This window comes from Neophocaena asiaeorientalis, unplaced genomic scaffold, assembly GCF_003031525.2.
Source record: "Neophocaena asiaeorientalis asiaeorientalis breed wild unplaced genomic scaffold, Neophocaena_asiaeorientalis_V1.1 scaffold648, whole genome shotgun sequence".
NCBI classification, from domain to species: Eukaryota; Metazoa; Chordata; class Mammalia; order Artiodactyla; family Phocoenidae; genus Neophocaena; species Neophocaena asiaeorientalis.
In genome coordinates, this window is record NW_020172781.1 from 2,080,571 (window position 1) to 2,095,906 (window position 15,336).

Sequence of the window (15,336 nt, forward strand, 5' to 3'; positions counted from 1 at the left end):
CTTATTCCGCTCAGTTCGTTCCACCTCCTGAGGACTTACCAATCAGAAGCACCGTCTCTATAACCCTCCACCAATTGGAAGACTCGGGCCTCCCTCTGGGTTGGGCTGACCGAGTAAGGCGGGGAGAAACGGAAGGGAAAGGGGCGGAGCTTATTCGTTCCGCCCCTTCTCGAGGAGGGAGGCAGGGAGTCCTGCTTTAGCAGCAGGCAAGAACTGGGGAAGGACGTAAGACTTGACCAATCAGAGCTCACCATAACAGCTGAGGTAGCCAATAGGCAGCGGTGAAGGGAAAATGGGGCGGGGCCGGTGGGGTGGAAGGGACAGTAGGCGGTGGATGGGAGAGCTGGCGCAGCTGCCGTGGTGGCAGCGGCTGAAGTGGCGGCGGCTGCGGCGGTCGCTGCAGCTGCAACAGTTCCGGGCTCGTGGCTTTGGCGGCGGCGCCGGAGGGCTGGGCTGCGCGGTGCGGACCCCGGCGCGCGGTCCGGGTTGCTGGGGCGGCGCATGTAAGAATTCAGGGGGTGTGAGGGTTGGCCTGATGGAGAGGGCAGGGGTCAGAGGTCAGGGGGCTCGGCGTGAGGGCATTGGAACGTGGGAGGCGGGCAGGTAGGGCCAAGAGGGCCTGCGGCGAAGTCATCGCCGCTTTTCTCTCCCTCCAGCCCTGGTTGCGGGGGCCGCAGCGTAGGGATCGCCCGGGGAAGCCCTGGGCGGGGAGAAGGGGCGCAAGGACGAGCACGTGGAGCAGGCGCCCGCACTCCTCTTCGTTACCCTCCTCCCTCGTCTGCTTGTCTCCCTGGCGCCCTCAGGCGACCCACCCCACAAGAGCCTGCCTGCCCTCTTTCCCTAGGACCTGTCCCTAGGGGTGACCCTTCCCTTCTGGCTCCTCAACAGAGGGAGAAGCACTGTGACCCTGGGCAAGGGCTTCCCTTCTCTCCTCTGGGCCTCACTTTTCCCTCTCTGTAAAATAATGGCTTTGAATTCAGATGAGGGGACCGTCTGGGAAGAGATGAAGGGTAATGGTTAAGTGGGGAGGGTCCCTGAATTCAGACTGCCTGGGTTGAAATTTGGACTCTGTCACTTCCTTGCTGTTTATTTACAAGAAGCAGGTTAAGTTAACCCTGCTAAGACTCAGTTTCCTCATCTGTGAAGTGGGGACATTAGCTAAGTAAGATTTCCTAACAGCAGTACTATTCACATTTTGAGCCACCTATTGCTTTGTTGTGGTGGGTCTCACCTGTGTATGGTAGGATGTTTCCAGGCATCCCTGGCCTCTACCTACTATTACCCACTACTTGTGACAATCAGAAATGTCTCCATACATTTGCTAATGTGTGTGTGTGGCAGGGGAATCACCCCAGCTGAGATCCACAGAACTAATGCATGCATTGCAAGCAACCAGTCATATATTATACAGTTAAAATAAAAAACAGTAGCTCTTTTGATAACAGTGATACAATTAAAAAAGCTCTTCTTGATGAGTTGAGAAAGTTAATAGACTCTCCAGCCTTCAAAATAAATATGGGAGAGAATGACAAGATGTTAATAATTGTCAAAGCTGAGTGATCGACACAGGGAAGCTCATTTATATATTCTCTCTACGTTTGAGTGTGTTTGAAAATAGCTGTGATAAAAAGTTAAGCCAAAAAGAAAAAAAATAAAACATATAATGCTTAAGACAGCCAAATGGTAACATCTCATTTGGAATTTCCTTTTCTGTCTTCCCACTACTGAGATTTAAAAGTGAAATTAATCCCCAGATCTGGAGGAAACTTAAAAAAAAAAATCTCACAGGAAGTTTACTGGGCAGACCGCTACAGGCTTAGCAGCAAAGAATGGTGCTCACTTTTACTGCCTAATTTTAAGAAGATACTGACGCACAGGGGCCTGCCCTGGATTGTCCTGGTGATTCGTGAAGGAAGTAAATTGATGGGTTGCCATTCAGTGGGTTAGTTTGGAGGCAAACTTGATCGAGACCAGAATACAGCAGTTTGAGGAAGGAACCTGCTGCTGTTTTCAAGTTCAAAGGTCTGCTGTTAGATCTGCTGAGTGTTTGCTTTTCTTTTGGTCCTCCTCAGCGGAAATGGGAATGTTTATAAATAGGAACTGTAACAGGCTAGTTCTGACCGTTTTGAATTGGGAGTTCAGAATGAGCATTTTTGCTGTGTGACTCCGGACATCACTTAAAAAAATATTCTAGTCTCTTTCCCTTCCTCCCCAAATACCTAAATCTAGGAGAGTAATAAGAGTGATATGGGCAAATCTAGATGACCTGGCACACTAACTCTTTATAGGTCATTGGAGCTAACTGCTGCCTAAATACCAGGGCTGGGACATGGAGGAATTGTAGTATGCTGGCGGGGAGCACAGGTCTGGAGTCAGGTTGTGTAGTTCAAAGCTTGGCTTTCCAGCTGTGGGTTCTTGGACAAGTAAATTACTTAACTTCTCTAAGTCAAGCCTTAAGTCCCCCCCTCTGTAATGGGGGATAATAATCCTACTTATCTATTACGAAGTTTCAATCAGCTTTACTTAAAAATTGCTAGAAGAGCCCCAGCATATAGTAAGCGCTCACTGAGTATTAACTACTATTGTTTGAATGGTTGTATATGTATATATATTTTTAAGTCTTTGAAACCTCTGAAATTCACACACAAACAAGGGTTAAGAAGGGTAGAGGGGGAACATATTAGCCATAATCCCAATCTCCAAACATAATTACCCTTAACTTTCAGTATTTAATCTTGCACAGAATTTTACTGCTATTATACTGCAATACTCTTTTTTATTGAAATAGAATTCACATTACTATAAGATCCATCATCTTACATCTTAAAGGGTACTATTCTGTGGTTTTTAGTATATTTGTAAGGTTATGTACCCATCACCACTATCTAATTCCAGAACATTTTCATCAGTAGTGGTTGTATTTTGATAATTGTCCTTTTTTTTTTTTTTTTTTTTTTAATCCCCCAAACCCTAGAAGATGCCACTGATGGAGGAGTTTCTAAGAAGCACCTCTGGGCCAGTGGCTTTGAACTGGAGCTCAAAGCAGAGACTACTTAAAGCTCTGGACATCACATCCTGAGGGCTATAGGAGAGGAGAACATGGCCGTGAGTTTAGATGACGACGTTCCCCTCATCCTGACCTTGGATGAGGGTGGCAGCCCCCTACTAGCTCCCTCCAATGGCCTGGGCCAAGAGGATCTGCCCAGCAGAAGTAAGATGGTAGGGTGGGCTGGGGGAGGGGGTGCAGCTTTTCTGTTTCAGGGGGCGAGTTGTGGGCTTGGTGCTCTGTTGGTAGATGCATGTACCTGAATGCCTGACCCCATGTTTGACTCCCAAGTTCTGACACAGAAACTACTGGGAGACTAATCCTGTGGGGTCCTAATCCTGCACCTTCAATTTTGGGGTGCTTTCCGGGACTAGCCTGCCCTGCTTCCCTCAGCGCCTCCCCTCTCTTGCGCCTGTGGTACCCTGGTTTTGTTCATGGATGCTTGGTGGGGACCTCAGGCAAACCTGCTCCTTGGCTAGCTTCCCTGCCCCATTCCTTGTTAAAAAAAGAAACAGATTTCAACATTGGTCTCTGTCTGCCTGATCCTTGGCAGGAAAGTGGAGTTGACTGCTTCTCCCCACCGGCACTCAGTCCTTGGACTGCCCAGGACAGGGTGGAAGGGGGCGAGCATTTGTCGTGACCCATTGATTTGAGGGTTTGGGGTTTTGCTTTGTCTTCCTCTAAACCAAAGCCCAGCAGCACAAAGTGAACCCGTGGGAGGTTGTGAGCTTTAAATTTTTTAGATTTTAAGTGTGTTTCTGGCAGAACGAGAGGCCTTAAAAACCTTTCTTGTCCCGAAGCCATTTGCTTCGTTTGCTCAGGCCTTGGGTCCAAGAGAGGCTTAAAATAACTTGCCTTTAATGGAGGGTCCTAAGATGTCAGGGGCTAGGGCTTTAGGGTCTCCTTAGCAGATGGAAATTCTACCCACAAGCCATACTGTTGAGTCAGGGGTATTGCTTGGGTCCAGGGAAAGATAAGCCTGGCTCTCCCATCTCCTTTGTCCAGAGAGAACACAGCTGGCTTGCAGGGAGCTTAACAGCCTCCCCTTGGAAGTGGTGAAGGACAGCATTGTTCCCGTGGATGGGAGTGCAATGGGAGGCCTGGCTCCCTCTAAACTGGCCTCTCTTTGGTTTAGCGTGTTCACCCATCCAGAGTGGCAGAGCTGGGCGATCGAGGAAGATTAGAAAGTAGACCAGATTTTTCCCTAAGTGCCATTCAGGACCAAGAAATCAGTGGCTGTGATTTCAGGCCCACTTCTTAAATACCCTAGAGTTGGCAAGCTAAGTGTCAGGCTCTTTTTTTTTTTTTTTTTAACATCTTTATTGGAGTATAATTGCTTTACAATGGTGTGTTAGTTTCTGCTTTATAACAAAGTGAATCAGTTATACATATACATATGTTCCCATATCTCTTCCCTCTTGCGTCTCCCTCCCTCCCACCCTCCCTATCCCACCCCTCTAGGTGGTCACAAAGCACCGAGCTGATCTCCCTGTGCTATGTGACTGCTTCCCACTAGCTATCTGTTTTACGTTTGGTAGTATATATATGTCCATGCCACTCTCTCGCTTCGTCACAGCTTACCCTTCCCCCTCCCCTCAGGCTCTTTCTCACCTGTTATCCTAACTAAGATCCTTTTTGCAAGGTAGACAGTATTATTCCTATTTTACGGAGGGGAAAACGGTGAGTCAGAGAGGTTAAGGAACTTGCCTGATGTCACACAGCCAAGCAAGCGGTTGAGCAGAGATTTGAACCGAGGACTGACCCCAAAGTTCCTTCCCCTCCTCTTCCTCCCTTTTTCCTCCTCCTCCCCTCCTCCCTCTCCTTTTCCTCCTTCACAAGCCTTTAATGAGTGTGAGTGCTGGTCCTTAGCATTTACATATATTATTTCATCATATAACCTTAAGGTGGAGTTATTGTTATTATCCATATTTACTGGGGAAGCAAAGCCTCAGAGAGGTTAAGTAACTTGTCCAAGGTCACACAGCTAGCAAGCAGCAGTGTCTCTCTGATCTTCCCTCTAACACCACCATGTAAGGTGCTTTGGGGAAAGGGATGTAAATGAATGTGACATTGTCTCAGCTTCAGAGTAGGATACCCCCTAGTGAGGGGAGCGGGTTAAGTCCATCGCCAATGAGGGAATGGACTGGAGGGAGGGTGGTTGATACGCACAGGGTATGGATCATTCTGGAAATAGCCAGGCTCAAGGTTCTAAATTGGACTCCTAATCATTGTCGTGGGTGCCACTTTTAAGTCCTCCCACAGTATCGGTGTTGATGACAGGCTGTCCAGGTCTCCTGAAGGATCAAAGTGGGAAGAGCAGCCTAGTTCTGCATCAAGATCAGGTTTTGAAACGATGAAGGCGCTTGATGATTGGGAAATAGGCCAAGTAGACAATAAAACTAACCTTGGATAGCCCGCTAGTAAGGCCATTCATTTCTTGGCGAAGTCGGTGGCTCATTTTTAGTTTGTTTAAGAAAAACAAAGTAAACAACTGATGGGGTCCAGGGAAACTGTGCTTTCTGCGAAGTGCACTAGTGCCTCAGTTTCCTGTCTCATCCTCTTCCTGCGATATTTGCTAAAATCTCTAAGAACTAATGGCTGTAACCCTCCAAGCCTGGCTAGGAAAAACAGTAGTGCCTCTTAGAGGAAAGGAAAGATTTCAGAGGCGGCCTGCCTGCTCCATCTCCTCCGTATGGGCCTTTCTGATTTCATGCTTGGATTTTGGCATTGACTTTCTTCTCGAGGTCCCCCATGCCCGCTTCTCTGAGCAGTCCATCTAAAACACAAATCTGACCTGGTATGGGCGTACCTTGTTTTAATGCACTTCACAGGTACTGCGTTTTTTACAAATCGAAGGTTTGTGGCAACCCTGCATCAGACAAGTCTCTCAGCACCAGTTTTCCCAAGAGCATTTGCTCACTTCCTGTCTCGATGTCACATTTTGGTAATTCTTGCAATATTTCCAACCCTCTACTAGCAAAAAGATTACGATTCACTGAAGGCTCAGACGATGGTTAGCATTTTTTTTAATATAAATTTATTTATTTTATTTATTTACTTTTGGCTGTGTTGGGTCTTCGTTGCTGCACGTGGGCTTTCTCTAGTTGCAGCGAGCGGGGGCTACTCTTCATTGCGGTGCATGGGCTTCTCATTGCGGTGGCTTCTCTTGTTGCGGAGCACGGGCTCTAGGTGTGCGTGGGCTTCAGTAGTTGTGGCACGTGGGCTTCAGTAGTTGTGGCTCACGGCCTCTAGAGCGCAGGCTCAGTAGTTGTGGCGCACGGGCTTAGTTGCTCCGTGGCATGTGGGATCTTGCCAGACGAGGGCCCGAACCCGTGTCCCCTGCATTGGCAGGCAGATTCTTAACCACTACGCCACCAGGGAAGTCCCATGGTTAGCATTTTTTAGCAACAAAGTATTTTTTCATTAAGGTGTGTGCATTGTTTTTTAGCATAATGCTATTGAACGATTAATAGACTACAGTATAGTGTAGACATAACTTTTATATGCACTGGGGAACCAAAAACTTCATGTGACTCACTTTATGGCGATATTCATTTGATCGCAGTGGTCTGGAACTGAACCCACAGCATCTCTGAGGTCTGCCTGTAATTTCCCCAGCTTGCCGCCCCCAGGACCTTCCTGTCCCTTATAGGATGACGGCCAAGCTCCTTAGCCAGCATACGTGTGTTCTAGTGCCTTCTTGCCTGACCAGTCCCATTTCCTGCTTCAACCCACAATTCTCGTTCTCGGAATCCCCGGTATATTCTTAAACCTCTCCGCCTTGCTGGTAACTGTCTGGCATGCTTTCCCCAGGCTCTTGTTTACTCGTGAGCTTCAGTTCTGTCTTGACAATCCTGCTGATAATCCCATCTCTTTGAAGCCTTCACTGGACCTCCTGTTCCCGATGGGGCTAATTACTCACCCTTTTCTGCTTTGGTATCTGGTCTAGGCTTCCATTGTTATGGCTCCTTACTGTGCGGAAATGACTTGTTTAACCATCTGATCACCTCCAAGGCCCCAAGTGTTCATTCATCTGTGTATCACCTAGCTTGATGCCTACCGTATGCAGGCACTCAACAAGTCATGGTCCAAATAAACCTAGTTGGGTCTCTGAGGCCTTTTAGCTCATGGGAGGGGCTGTCTGAGGGCCCAGTCAGAGGTGGGCAGCAGCCCCTCCTGCCTCTGTTCACCAGTGATTGGAGTCTCATCACTCCCAGCACAGCTGATTGTCCTGGGGGCTGCCATCATTGCCCCCCGGTCTGTGGCTGATAGAAACCCTTGAGGTGTTAAGGCGTTGGCAGTATGCAGACAGAAGGGAAGAGAAAAAAAATTTTATAAAAACAAAATTCTTGAAAAATAGCATTTCTCTAAAGGAAACTAAACGCAGCGTACTTAATAATAGTCTTTAAAAAGTAAGAAAGTTTCTGTTATCATTTTTATAAATAAAACTTACAAGTTCCAATTTAAAAAAACCAAAAAAGAATGTAGACAGAGGCCTTCAGCAGAATTGGCAGCTATGTGGGCACGACTGCTACTGAGAACTAAGCCAGCTCTCTGAGGGTGTGTGCCTTGATTGACCCTGGGCCTCCGCCCTGACCCAGCAGCTGTCACTGGTGCCTTCCTCTGGCTGTGTACCACACGCTCCCTGTCTTAGTGTGCTCGGGCTGCCATGACAAAATTCCACAGAAAAAATGTATTGTCTCACAGTTCTGGAGGCTGGAAGTCCAAGATCAGGGTGTCGGCAGGGTTGGTTTGTCTGAGGCCTCTCTCCTTGACTCTTGGACAGTTGCCTTCTCCCTGTGTCCTCAGCTTGTGTGTCTGTGTCCTAATCTCTTCTTATAAGGATACCAGTCCTATTGGATTAAGGCTCACCCATATGACCTCATTTTACCTTAATTACCTCTTTAAAGGCTCTATCTCTGAATACAGTCACATTCTGAGGCCCTGGGGGTTGGGACTTCAACATAGAAATTTTAGGGGGGGGGACACAATTCAGCCCATAACACTCCTGCCCTTTCCTTAGGTGCGGTCCCCAGGAATCTGGCTGTGCCGCCTGTGCCCTTTGACCCTATGCTAGGGGTGATCAATGCTGGGGAATTATCCCTAAAGGAAACTGGAGGGTTTGGATTTTTTTTTTCCTTATATGAGAAAGGATGGATTTTATCCAGGACTCAGACATCTCTGGGCTATAAGAGTAGCTGCTGAAATGCTAATGAATGACTCACAGGCAGGGGGTGTCAGGTTGATAAAGGAGGCAGGTATGAGCAAAGGTATTTAAAGCATGGAATTAGGAATAACCTTGAAAATAGTCATCGGGGTTGGCGTTTGACAGTGCAGTTTGAGATAGCCCATTGTCTGCATCGCGCATCAGTCAGTGGTCTGGACCATCTCTAGACCATAGAGCCTGAATATTGTGGGCAATACGAGGGATTTTCCAGGGGACTTCTGGTCACACTCAGCTTTTGCCTTCTCACTGCCTTTAAACCCAACAGCTGCCTAAGATGGGCCTGTACTATCGGCCTTTTCTGGGTGATAAAAGGATTGTGGGCAAGGTGGTGGCTGAGGCTTGAGCAGGGCACTTTGTCTCATGCACTACTTGGGTGCTGGTGGTTCATGGCTTTCTGGTGACAGGCCATGCAGGGATAAGGCCTAAGGTGATAGAGCAGAGGACCCCCCTCTCCCTCCTTTGCCCCTATGCCTAATGTACCATCAGGAGTTAACCTGAGACCCAGTACAAGGTGGAGGGCCACTGCCCATTTGCAGGGACCAACACGTGGCAGGCACCCTGGCTCCTTTTCCAGAGTTTTCCTGCAGCCACAGCCAGCTGGCACCTGTCTTAGTCAAGGTGAGCCAGAGCTGTTGGCCTCAGGGCAGGTGTAGCCAACACGAGCTGGGATAGAGCAGTGGGGCTGTATTCCCAGGGGTGACCAACCCCAGGGTAGGTGCTCCGTCACAGAAATCTGTGTCTGTTGTTCTTTCTCTGACCAAGCTTCCCCAGCATACTTGCCAAACGATAAATAAAGCCCGAAGACTTGGGTAGCTTTTGTCACTTGTGATAACCCTGGGTGGTAGAATGGTTAAGCATTCGGGGTCTGGAGTCGAGCTGCAGGCCTCCAATCCTAGCTGAGTTTGGAACTTAGCATCTCTAAGCCTCAACCTCATCATCTGTACGGTGGGATCATGGTAGTACCTTCCAGTAGAGTTATCGTGGGGATTTAGTGAGATCACATGTGTGATGCCCATGGTAAGTGCTCAGCCAGTCCTAGGCACTATTGTCATGACCAGAGACTAGGCTTCTTCTTTGGAAGATCATAGTGCATGAGCGGGGGTGCTGAACCCAGGTCGAGGTCTGCATCCTTTTCTGGCCCACTCCTGGCACAGCAGGTGGTCCCCGCCAAGCTGGGAAGCAAAAGCAGCATGGCAACTGGAGACGGAACAGCAGTTAGATTTTCACGGCTTCCCAGGGAGCTTGGGCATTTGGCTCCGCGGGAGTTGGTCCCCTGGCTTTCCTAGGGCCCCGCCAAGGCAGAATGCCTGTGTCACCAGGCCGCCGGAGGCACCAATTCAAATGAGCAAGCGTCCGGCCTGCTGGCTTCCAGCCTCGTAACCCACACTTGAAGCCTTTCACTTCCTCCGCCCTCCGAGTCCTCATGGGGGATCCTGTCTGTTGCCTCAGGCCCCCCGCCGTGAAATGCCATCTCTCCCCTCCGCGCGCCGAAAGCTACCGTGTCAAAACGGCAGTTGTGGCAGCTGGGCGCAGGCTGGAGCGGCTGCTGAACTGCTCTTTACCCATCGCCTTAGGGGGGCTAAGTTCCCATTTGCTCCAGGAGCGCTTCATGAGAACGCTCAACTTCTCAGCCTCCAAGTCAGGGAGGGAACGTGGGAGGGCTCTGACGGCCCCTGGCTGCGGTGCCCACCCCCAGGGCTGCCTTGCGAATCACAGCACGGTGGCCCTGGAAGGAAACCCAGAGGAGGCACCAAGCGATCAAGCCCCCAGGAGGGACATCGGTCCCAGGACCATCCCCATACCACCTTCATGCTCAGGGAGTCCATAGGACTCCCTTTGCTGGGTGACTTTCCTGATTTGGACATTTCCTGACTCCCTCCCTTTTCTCCTCATCAGTCCAAGCTGAGTAAGGTCATTCACAATAAAAATAACGGCTTGGGACTTCCCTGGTGGTGCAGTGGTTAAGAATTCGCCTGCCAATGCAGGGAACATGGGTTCGATCCCTGGTCCGGGAAGATTCCCACATGCCGTGGAGCAACTAAGCCCGTGCACCACAACTACTGAGCCTGTGCTCTAGAGCCCACGAGCCACCACTGCTGAAGCCTGGGCGCCTAGAGCCTGTGCTCTACAATAAGAGAGCCACCGCAATGAGAAGCCCACGCACCGCAACCAAGAGTAGCCCCTGCTTGCCACAACTAGAGAAAGCCTGCACACAGCAACGAAGGCCCAATGCAGCCAAAACAAATAAATAAATAAAATAATAATAATGGCTCATGGGTATTGAGCCCCTATCACGTGCCAGGCAGCGTCTGAAAGCACTTTACATGTGCCATCTCAGTCATTGGGTCCTCGCAGCAGATCTGTGCGGTCAGTTCAGCATCTGTATCTGACGGAAGAGGAAACTGACACTCTGAGAGGTTGAAACTACCCAGGGTCACACAGCCAGGAAGTGTCGGCGGCAGCATTGGAACCCAGGTCTTCTGATTCGGGAACTCCGATTCTGAGCTGATGTGCTGCACGCCAGGAAGTAAAGCTTTGTGAAAGAGGTAGAACTTTAGGCCAGAGTTTCTTTTCCAAAAGGAAGTTGGTTTCTATGATATCTATACCTTCATCTCTTTTTTTTTTTCAGTTAAACTTTTATTTCTTGCAAGGCATGTTACTCTCAATTGGAGCTCCATACCTAGAACTCCCTTTCGTGTTATAAAAACAGCAAAACTTACGGGGGTTTCATTGTACACGTGGTATCGGGTCATCACTGAGAAACTAGAAAACATGGGCAAGTGAAAAAACAACAGACCACAAAGGACAGCCATGACTTCATGCAGCTTTCTCCTCAGTGTACGCCCTTTTCCAACGCACAGGCATTTGGCTAAACTTTACGTCATTATGGCTGGAACAAGACAGTTTGGGCTGAAAATGGGAACTCGTAGGAGTCAAGATTTGGGAAAGGAAGGGCAAAGGAGGACCGGCCTTGGAGCAGGGCACGAGACTCAAAAGGCCAGCTGGGGTGGCCGAGGAGGGCCATCCCCCAAGGTCACTGGTTCCCAGGGGCAGGTGACCCCCTATCATCGCTTGCCTGGAGGGTGTCCCTGGACAGGAGAACTGATTCAGGCCATCAGTGCTTGGGTTGGCTTTTGCACTGGTGACCCCCTTCACTGTGTTTGCTTTTTGTTGGAGGTACTTATCTACTCATAAAAACATATGGCTCTTTCTCTCCTCAAAGCACTTGAGAGGCTGTGGCCCAGCTGACGTGACCTTGTAGGAAGTGCCTGAGCACATGGCTGCCCTGGGCCCTGGCGGGCCGGGGACACGCTGGGGAGCGCACGTGCTGTCCGGTGGGCTGGCTGCTACTTCCCTCTGGCCATTCGTTACCATGTGGGCTCACGGGCTGCTTGTGACTACATTTTCCAGTGTTTCCAGAGAAATCAAAACCTACGCTTTTCATCGGAAGCCTTCTGACTTTTACATATCAGCAACCGTTTCACATTTCTCACACAGCCAGCTGAGTAAAATCTAGTCAGCGGCCGCTACTTTACGACATAGAACCTACCTGTTCAGCCTTTGTTTTCTGTTCAGAACGAACTCCTTCAAAATAAGGAAACAATACAGAACCAACGGATGTGCTCTCCGTGGCCTCGGAGAGGTTCTTCACCTTTGGACGCCGTTCCGTGAGATTCAGAACTGGCTGGGGGAAAACTTTTCTCTGCCTCCTGTGTGCTTCACCTAAAGAAAGACCGGATTTCGGGACTTCCCTGGCGGTCCAGTGGGTTAAGACTCCTCGCTTCCACCGCAGGGGGCACGGGTTCGATCCCTGGTAGAGCCAGGCCAGGCAGGTGAGGTGGGAGGACAGAGCAGGTGGGTGCATCTCCCGGGATCCCCTTCATCTTTCTTTTCTGTTTATTCCTTGCTTCCTCTGGGTTGCAGTTCACCTGATACTCTCCCTGTGGGAGTGCCCTTTGCTCCTTCTTTCTTATCTGCATCCAACTTTACAACTGTCTTCTCTCTTTTTTTAAAGATTTATTTTATTATTTATTTATGGCTGTGTCGGGTCTTAGTTGCGGCATGTGGGCTCTTTGTTGTGACACGCAGGCTCTCTCACTGAGGCGTGCAAGCTCCGTAGTTGTGGCGCGTGCGGGCGTAGTTGCCCTGTGGCATGTGGGATCCCAGTTCCCTGACCAGGGATCGAACCTGCTTCCCCTGCACTTTTTTAGCTTTGACTTTGAGATGTGTAATAAAGATTCAAGTGGGCATTAGAAGTTTAAAAAGAATTAATAGTTTAATAGCTAGTCGTCTTCTAATTCTTCTTTTTTTCTTGAATCGTTCTCATCTTGTCAACTGAAAAGCTAAGAGTTTTTCAACTGGCCGGCATGGATTTCTTCAGAGCTTAGAACTGCTGTTGCGGAGGTCACAGAAATGTAGCAGATCTAGTTATGGCTTGTGAAGGATTTATGGTCTGGTTGGCAATAAGACAGACGAGTATATGATGTGCTACTTTTGTGGCTTTTATTGTAACCGTGGAAGGATTTAGAGGAGGAGAGAGTAAGGATGGGCAGGGGAGGTGGAAGCGCTTTCCCAAGGAGGTGAAAGATTGGGGCAGGAGATGGAGTCAGTCTGCTTGATTTGGGGAGGGAGCACATCAGGAAAGGCTTTAGAGAGATTAAGCTTTATTGTGCTCAGTGTTTAAAGAGCAGATGAACAGGAAGCAGGAAGTGGAAGCTGGAAGTGAAAGACCATCTCAAGGAAAGGAGCAGGGGAGCAGAGGTGTAGAAGAGTTGGAGTGGACGGGTGGGTGTGGTTGGCGCTTTGACTGGTGGGCGGGGAGGAGAGATTGGATCCAGATCTTGGGGGGTCTCTCTGCCTCCAGGGCCGTGCTGAGGAGTGGGACTTCATCTTGGGGGTGATGCAGAAGTCCCAGAGTACTTTAAGCAGGGGAGTGACACGGTCACATTTCAGGGGAGCGTCTGCAAATTCACTCAGGCTGCCCTGCAAAGAGTGGTTGGAAATGGGTGGCAAGACCAGGTGGCAGGGGCGTGGCCTAGGCACATGATGGGACTTGTTTTGTTCGGCCTGAACGGTATTTTAAGCAGGTATTATGCTTGTTCACAGCGTGAGGGCTCAGCACCTGCCGTCTCACACACCCCAGCTTCCCACGTTTGCTACCTGCCTGGTGCCTGCAGGCATTTGAGTTTGTAGCCCTGGCAGTAGATTCTGATAGGACGGTACAGTGGCAGGAGTTGAGAGCACAAAGGACAATGAAGGCTCAGCTGAGGGAGTAGATCAGCCTATGGGCAGGTGGAGTTTTTTTTGGCTACATGGGGTCTTCGTCGCCGTGCACGGGCTTTCTCTAGTTGCTGTGCGCGGACTTCTTATTGTGGTGGCTTCTCTTGTTGTGGAGCACGGGCTCTAGGCATGCAGGCTTCAGTAGCTGTGCACGCAGGCTTCAGTAGCTGCGGCACACAGGCTCAGTAGTTGTGGCTCGCGGGCTCTAGAGCACAGGCTCAGTACTTGAGGCGCATGGGCTTAGCTGCTCCGTGGCATGTGGGATCTTCCTGGACCAGGGATCGAACCCATGTCCCCTGCATTGGCAGGCGGATTCTCAACCACTGTGCCACCAGGGAAGTCCCAGGTGGAGTTTTAGGCACAGGTGGGAGTTGGGGATGCTGGGGACAGGACCGAATGCCTGGGCAGAGGGAAAGAGGGGGTACGAGCCTCCCCATGCAGGCCAAAGATGAGAGCTCTGGGGCAGATGGGGTCTGGGGCGTGTTTAAGAGCACACAATGAGTTTGAGTCTAGCTCTGCCATTTGCTGCCATGGGACCTTGGGCGCTTGACATAATGTCTCTTAGCTTCGGTTTCCTCATCTGTAAAAGGAAACTAATACCAATACTACCTTAGAGGGCTGTCCCAAGGTTGAACCAAGACAGCGTACCTCACACAGGCACATTGGCTGGCTTATAGCAGAAGGAGCATTGGGTGGATGTTAGCTGTTTTCATTAGGGGAGGGGTCAGAGCAGGTAGACCTATTTTATGGAGAGCCTGGAATGCTGACAGCATTTTCTTTATTATTTTTTTCTTAAAAAAATTTTTTTTTTTACATTTTTGGCCGTGCCACGCAGCTCGCGGGATCTTAGTTCCCCTACCAGGGCTCAAACCCGGGCCCATGGCAGTGAAAGCGCCGAGTCCTAGCTCCTGGACCACCAGGGAATTCCCCAGACAGTAGTTTAGAGTTGGTGGAATAACCAGAAAGTGACGTGATGAGAACATTTCTTCCAGCTGACTTCTTTCCAACTCCGGAGGCCGTCTCTATCCACCGTGATAGACCTTAGAGACCTGCCTTAGAGACCCTGGGGTGGGTCAGTCCTGAATAGGGATGGCATTTTGCTCTGGAGATTGGGAGGTGGGTGGAGAGGAAACTCCCAGCATGTCCTATAGTGGCAGGAGCCAGACTGGGCATCTTTTTTTTTTTTAATTAATTTACTTTGTTTTTTATTTATTTTTGGCTGTGTTGGGTCTTTGTTGCTGCGCATGGGCTTTCTCTAGTTGCAGCGAGTGGGCTTCTCGTTGTGGTGGCTTCTCTTGTTGGGAGCACAGGCTCTAGAGTGCAGGCTCAGTAGTTGTGGCACGACGGCTCAGTAGTTGTGGCTCGTGGGCTCTAGAGCGCAGGCTCAGTAGTTGTGGTGCACGGGCTTAGTTGCTCCGCAGCATGTGGGATCTTCCCAGACCAGGGATGGAACTGGTATCCGCTGCATTGGCAGACGGATTCTTAACGACTGCGCCACCAGGGAAGTCCCAGACTGGGCATCTTTCTCTCTTTCTTTCTGTCTCTTGAAGCTCAGTGCAGTTCTTGCCTCACCCTAGGCACTCAGGAAACATCTGGACAATATGGAACCCGTGAGTCCTTTCGTGAGTTCGCCTGGCTTGAGATACATGTGTAGGAGGGCATGTCTCAGATTAGTAATGTCAGGAGCTGTATCTGGCAAGGAGAAAGTAATTAGTGAAAGAAAAGCAGAGATTGGAATGAATATGCTCTGCTGCCAAGCTCTTAGGATCAGAAAGGACCTATT

General features: G+C 49.7%; 1 protein-coding gene across 5 annotated transcripts in view; it reads left to right on the forward strand.

Annotated features, from left to right (window-relative positions):
* Positions 1-323: 323 nt before the first annotated feature.
* Positions 324-15,336, forward strand: part of TPCN1 (two pore segment channel 1) — a 65,964-nt gene continuing 50,951 nt past the window's right edge. For 2 of the 5 annotated variants that reach the window (XR_003002774.1, XM_024741448.1), the window contains exons 1-2: positions 324-503; positions 2,975-3,211. Coding sequence is in view for 3 of the 5 variants with exons in the window: in XM_024741448.1 (XP_024597216.1) it covers positions 3,100-3,211 (112 nt within the window). In the remaining 2 variants the exon portion in view is untranslated. Of the gene's footprint in view, positions 504-2,974; positions 3,220-15,336 lie in introns of those variants that run through there. The other 3 variants (XM_024741449.1, XM_024741452.1, XM_024741451.1) reach the window with 2 other exon arrangements.